Source organism: Pteropus vampyrus, unplaced genomic scaffold, assembly GCF_000151845.1.
Source record: "Pteropus vampyrus isolate Shadow unplaced genomic scaffold, Pvam_2.0 Scaffold23, whole genome shotgun sequence".
Lineage (NCBI taxonomy): Eukaryota > Metazoa > Chordata > Mammalia > Chiroptera > Pteropodidae > Pteropus > Pteropus vampyrus.
Window position 1 is genome coordinate 6,553,395 of NW_011888804.1, and position 6,908 is coordinate 6,560,302.

Consider the following 6,908-nt stretch of genomic DNA (forward strand, 5'->3'; position numbering starts at 1 on the left):
CCAAAACGAGCTGCTTTTAGCTGGCCACAAGTAGTAGTAATAATAGTAATGGCCAATATATAATGTTATGGTATGTCACACCTTGTTTTAAGCTCTTTACATGTGTTACTTGTTTTTCCAACAAGAGATTTTTATAAAGTGGCCTTCGGAGCCAGCCCGCCGGTATTCAAATTCTGTCTCTGCCACCTATGAGCCATGTGACCTTAAGCAAGTGACTTAACTTCTCTGTGCCTCGGTTCGCTCTTCTGCAAAATGAGCTTCTAAACGATAGCTTCTATCTCTCACTGGTTGTGAGGACGAAATGAAATCATAAAAGTGCTTAAAACAGCACCTGGCAAATAATAAGTCCTCAGTGTCTACATTTGCTGTTATTACCGTCACGACCCTATGAGGGACATGTTATTATCTCCAGTTTAGAGACGAGGACACCGAGGCCCACTTATTCCTTCCGCAGATGTGTATTGCGCACCCTGTTTGGTGCCCAGCACTGTTCTAGGTTCTGCAGACAGAAACCATGAATGGCCAAAAGATACAGAGCCCCTGCGTTTCAGGAGCTTATACAAAGAAATATAGACGATGTTCGGGGGTGAGTGCAGTGAAGCAAGTGAAGCCGGGACACAGGGCGGGGAGTGTTAGGGAGAAGAGGGGAGTCCATAGGTGCTATTCGACGTCCGCTGGTCAGTGTTCCTTCTTGACAAGGTGACATTTGTGCCAAGACCTAAGGGAAGTGAGGGAGCCAGCGGACAGGTATCAGGAGGAAGGGTGCTCCAGGGAGAGGGAAGAAGAAATGCAGAGGCCCTGGAGTAGGACTGTGCTTGGCTTTTGTTGAGAAATAGGCCCAGCAGATCTGTCGGATCTGGAGGACGTGGCAAGGGTTTCAGATATCACGCCTCACGAGACAGAAGACATTGGCAGGTTCGAAGCCAGCCAGATGAATCGAGTTGCCTTGTATCTTGAAAGGCTCATTCTAGCTGCTGTGTGAGGGATAAACCATAGAGGGGACAAGGACAGAAGCAGAGGTCAGTTAAGGAACTGTTTCCAACAAGCTTTATAGACAGGTCAGATGATGCTTATGAGAGAAAGGAGAATCAAGAATGACCGCAGGGGACTGGGCACAGGGAGAGGAAGGACTTTGCTAGAGGTTCACAGCTAGAAAGTGGCAGAGCTGGGACTTAAACTCAGGCAAAAGATAAGAATAAAAGACCTACATTCACATCACAGGTCGGCTACTGGCCAGCTGTATTTGTCTGCTCAGGCTGCTCTAACAAAATGCCACAGGCAGGTGGCTTAAACAACAGACATTTATTTCTCATAGTTATGGAGGCTGGGAAGTCCAAGGTCAAGGTGCTGGCCTATTCGGCTCCTAGTGAGAAGTCTCTGGCTTGCAGACGGCGGTCTCCTTGTGAGAACGCCGGTCAGCTAGCTCTCTCATATCAGTTCTTATAAGGGCACTAATCCCATTCATGAGGGCTCCACCCTCATAACCTAATTTTCACCAAAAGGCTCCTTCTCCAAATTCTATCACATTGAGCATTAGGACTTCAATTCAACCCATAGCACTAGCCGAGTAGTCTTAGATGAATACTTTAGTTCATTCTTTTTCTTTCTTTCTCTTTCTTTCCCCCTCCTTCCCTTCCTCCTTTCTTTCCTGTCTGCTTAAAACAACCATTTTATTACTTCCCATGATTCTGTGGGTCAGAAGTTCAGTCTGGGCACGTCGGGGACAGCCGGTCTCCACATGACGTCTGCTGAGGCTGGACCATCCAAGATGGCTTTTCCTCTCTCAGTTCCAATGCCTCAGCTGAAATGGCTGGAATGACTCGTATAAGGCCCTGTATCTGGGGCGTCAGTTCTCACTGTCGGCTGCTTTGCTTTCTTCTTCCCCATGGGGTCTCACAGCCTCTCCCTCTTCACATGACGTCTCCTTGTCACTTGGCCTTCTCACAACATGGGGGCAGCAAGAGGCATGGCAGGCAACAGGAAGGCAGTGAGAGCTGCCAGGTCTCGTGAGGCCCGATCTTGACGTCCCAGGTAGCACTTCTGTCTCATTCTAGTGTTCCTTAGTTCCTCTGAACCCGAGGTTTCTCATCTCTAAGGGATGACAATAACACATCTCCAGATTCTCATTACGAGCTCTTATCACATACTGGGCCCTTCCTGGGTACCCCCTATGTTAGGTCCATTTGCCCGTTTAATCTTCACAGTCACCCTGGTGTATAGGAGCCAGATTGCACTGGCTACTGAGAAGGATGGTTAAATTTTCAGAAAATTTGCAAGTAGTTATTAAATCCTTGGTATCTTGAAAGTGGCCTTGTGGGAGTATTTACACCACAGAAATTGGCAAACGCACAAATCAGGGCCTTGTTTTGTTGTTTTCCAGAGAACTGGTTTACCAGCACACCACTGTGGGTGGGTGGGTGGATGGACAGATGGACGGATGGATGCATGGATGGATGAGTGGATATATATAATTTCAACCCCCTTTTACAGATGAAGAAACTGAGCCTCAGAGAGGTTAAATTTTTGTCCAAAATCAACCAATGTAGTAGGTGTCAGATCTGATCTCGGAGCCCCAAATCCTGTGCCCTTACCAACGGTGCTGTCCTGCTTCTAGAAATGAAAAAATGTGTATGAAAGAGATTCAGTAACAGGCACAGCTGTACACATATTCGTTATTAATCTCAGTGCAGAAAAATATTTCATCTCTATCCATTCTTTATACATTTACGCTGCTGACAATTATCTGATTGTGTCTCCCCTCCCTTCCTGCTCACCCCCATAATACTTCAGATCATCTTTCCCATGTAGGTGCGTCTCAGAAATTCTCTGTTCATTTCTTCCGCTTCTCCGCATCCCACTCCCCTTCATTTACCACCCCTTCCAGAGTCAGCCCTCTGTTGTTTGCTTGTTTCCCGTTTCCCTTTTTGTCCCACCCCCCATCCTAGCAGTAAGGAAATCAGAATAGAATCTGCCTCCCCGCCCCCTGTATCAGAATCCCAGGAGAGAACCTCGGTCCCTCAGCCCCGCAGCAATTGCTGCCATCCCCACTTCGCGGGTGGCAGGGAGACCAGACAGCTCATAATCTGATCTCCGTCCCTGTGCTCTGACACCCCGGAGAAACCACACGTTCCATATGGTGGTCGTCAGAAATAACATGCTTGAGAAACCTGGAATTATAAAACTGCTTAATTAGAGAGAGATGGTTTCACTGGGATATGCCCAGTTTTCCCTGGTGGTTTTATCTCCTCCAAGTGGCCCGCCCCCGGCAGCTAATTACTACCTTTAGCATGGTGCCACACAGGCACTCAGTCCCTTTATTTTATCTTCTGTGACACTGGCGCTTGCTTATAAAGACACAGCCTCTCTTTGATGTTCCAACTCTCCTTCATCAGCAAACTCTGTGAAGTTGATGTCAGTAATGAGAGTGTCATCTTTAGCTTCAGAAGGCCCCAGTTATTAAATGAGCGCCTACTATGTGCTAGATACTGGTGATATGACCAGGAACTAAATTACCTTTGCACTTAGGGGGCTCCCCATCCAGTGGGACAGACAGATACCAAAATAATGTTTTAAATATTGTGAGAAGTGCTCCGAAGGAGTGATTTAGAGGGTGTAACAGGAGCACCTAATTTAATTAAAGAGTTCAGGAAGACTTCTCATTGGAGGTGACAGTTAGCTAAGACCCAAAAGATGAATGGGTGTTAGCTTGGCAAAGAATCGGGGACCAGTATTCCATCTGCAGAGGAAGAGCTTGGCATATATAGTGAAGCCACTAAAAAAAAGGACCTGAGCCCGCTCTGAAATTTTGGGGATGTGTTGGAGTCTTTATCATCAGTAATGGAAGGAAAGAAGAGAAGGAAATTCCTAGAAATAGACTTGCTGGAGCAAAGATTATTTACGTTTTTTAGGCCACGTATGTCTAGGCCTTATGTTTGTTTATTTATTTTAATCAGGTTTCTTGAGGTATAATTTAAATACAATAAATGCACACATTTGCAGCATATATTTCAATGAGTTTTGGCAAATGTGTACACTCATGTAACCACCATCCCAATCATAAGATAACATATTTTTATCACTCCCTAAAATTCCTTGATATCACCTCACAGTCGATTCTCCCCACCCCTCACCCTAGGCAACTACTGATCTGATTTCCATCACTATGGGTTAGCATTACCTATTCTGAGACTTCATATAAATCAGGATTGTGCAATGTGTGCTCTCTAATAACTGTCTCCTTTGGTTTAACATGATGCCTGTGAGATTCATCCATGTCGTTGTGTATATCAGCCATTTGTTCATTTTTATTGCTGAGTAGTATTCTACTGTGTAGATATACCACAATTTGTTTGTCCACTCTTCCTTTGATGAGCAGTTGGACTGTTTCCAGTTTGGGGATATTATGAATAAAATTGCCATGACCTACAAGTGGGCATATGTTTTTATTTCTCTTGGGTACATACCTAGGAGTGGAATTGCTGGGTCATAAGTAGGTGTATGTTTTTTATTAGACATGACAGGCTGGGGCTATTTTCATCTCCATTTTATAGCACAGGCCACAGAAAGCTTGGGGGACTTGTCCAAGGGAAAAGGAAGAAGGGAAATAGAACTTGTCGAGCACTGCTGTGTGCCAGGTATAGTGTGAGGTGCTTTTCCTGCTTATCTCTTTCAATCCTCAGAACAACCCCAAAAGGTAGGAATCGTGACGTCCATTCTGTAGATGTAGACACTGAAGCTCACAAACATGCAGCAAGATAAGATTCAAGCCTCGCCCCGTCTGAGTCCTCAAGTCCATGTTCTTTCACCAGATATTATCCTGCCTCCGTGGTGACAGTAGACATTCTCCTGGAATGGAAAACGCATACCTTCCCCTGCCTGCCTCTCGGCCTGCCCTTACCTGCATCCTGTGGTCCATCCTGCCCCATGTCCCTGTGATGCCTGGGTCAGCCCTCTAGAGACGGAGGTGATCTGTGTACGGGGCAGGGACTATGCCCTCACAGTTGGCTTTGAGCCTCAAAGCCACAGCAGGCACCAGGGTCACTACCCACCCTCCAGCTCTCTACCAAAGGTGTCTGGTTTCTCCATCTTCGAAACACTATCCTCGGGGCTCTGATCTTCTGGGCTGGTGAGCAGTGGGTGAGGGCAGCGGGCAGGGGCCACGTCTCCCCGGTCATATCTCAGGCCCATTAGGAGCAAGCCTGAGTGCTTTCCAAAGCTGATTAATGGCCTGCCTATGACCTGGAATGTCATTACTGCCTGGGCCGGGGGCCCCCCGGCTGGGTCCTTTGGGTCTTTACTGCTAATAATAATTGATGCTTTCTGTGTGGTTTCAGGGAAAGTTCTATCTGGTCATCGAGGAGTTGAGCCAGCTGTTCCGCTCGCTTGTCCCCATCCAGCTGTGGTATAAATACATCATGGGTGATGACACCTCCAACAGCTACTTTCTGGGAGGGGTCCTGATGATCCTCTACAGCCTCTGCAAGGTGAGGTGCCCAGAGGCTGGAGGGCTGGCCTACGGAAGGCCCCATCCACTAGCCGGGCCTGGGGGGCAAGTGGAGAGCTTGGAATAACACCCTAATCTCTCTTTTTTCAACTGAGGTAAAATTCTTACAACACAAAATTCAGTGACATTTAGCAGATTCACAGTGTAGGGCCACCACCACCTCTTGTTAGTTCCAAGACATTTTCGTCACCCCAAAAAGAAACCTGGTCCCCATTAGCAGTCACTCCCCGTTCCTCCACTCTCTCCCCCAACCCGGCCCCTGGCAACCACCGGCCTGCTAGCTATTTCCATGGATTTGCCTCTTCTGGATATTTCGTGTAAATGGAATCGTATGATACGTGACCCTATGTCTGGCTTCTTTCACGCAGCATCTTGTTTCCAAGGCGTCTTCACGTCGTAGCAGGTGTCAGTACTTCACTCCTTTTTATGGTTAAACCCGCCCCGAGTTCTTGCCCACAAAGCTCACCATGTGCTGTCCTTTCACGCAGTCTTCTTCACAACAGCCTTTCGAGATGCCTGCCATTATCACTCCCATTTTATGGGTGAGGAAACTGAGGCTCAGAGAGATGTATGTAACTTGCCGGGTACCACTCAGCTAGAGATGACGGCGTGAGTGTCAGACCCGGGCAGCCTGCCTCGAAAGCCTGCAGTTCTTAACCCACAGACAACACTGCCGCTGAATTCGTTTTCTGTTCCTCTTAAATTGCACACCCTCAGCTCTGCACATCGGTATGCAGGGCTTCCCTTTTCATCATTAGTACAAATCAGTTTTTACCTCCCCCGCCCCCCAAGAATAAGTACATCTTTCTCTTTCTTTTTCCTTCTCCGTTTCTGGCTTTAGAAAATCCTAGGCGATTGCATGTGTCCTTCTCTTTCCTCCTCCCAGCAGGACTAGTCAGGCAATCCATGCAGTGTCAGCCACTGGGGCTTATCTTGCCTGCTGATCCTGACCGACTGGTAGTGCCTGATTGGAGTGCCAGATGGAGAAGGATTATCAGGCCTTGGCTGGGCTCAGAAGAAGAGTGCTGTGATCGATTAGCAATGCCTGCCCTGGGCTTGGGAGCAGGGAAATGCAGTATGCATGCCATGTGTTTGCTGTCCTGGCCCAGGTAGCATGAGAGAATGCCCGTATAAGGCAGGAAGGCCAAAGCCAAGCAAAACTGATGGGAATGCGGAGTTTCAGAGGGGAAGAAGTGCCTCGAAAGTGCTCAGAGGCAAAGGCGGGCAGGGAGCGGGGCGTCTACGGGAATTGTTCGGGAGTGGTGAGCGAGACCCTATCCCACCCTTGCATACTTTTCAACCATCACCCGCTCTCCTTTCAGTCCTTCGACATCTGTGGCCGTGTGGGTGGAGTTAGGAAAGCCCTGAAGCTTCTCTGCACCTCTCAGGTGAGTTGGCTTCACGC

At 47.8% G+C, this 6,908-nt stretch overlaps 1 protein-coding gene across 1 annotated transcript in view; it reads left to right on the top strand.

The window, feature by feature from the left end:
• Positions 1-6,908, top strand: part of RNFT2 (ring finger protein, transmembrane 2) — a 53,085-nt gene that overhangs the window by 38,310 nt on the left and 7,867 nt on the right. Inside the window, exon 4 of the mRNA XM_023528248.1 lies at positions 5,334-5,483. Within this exon, the coding sequence (XP_023384016.1) occupies positions 5,334-5,483 (150 nt within the window). The remainder of the gene's footprint in view (positions 1-5,333; positions 5,484-6,908) is intronic.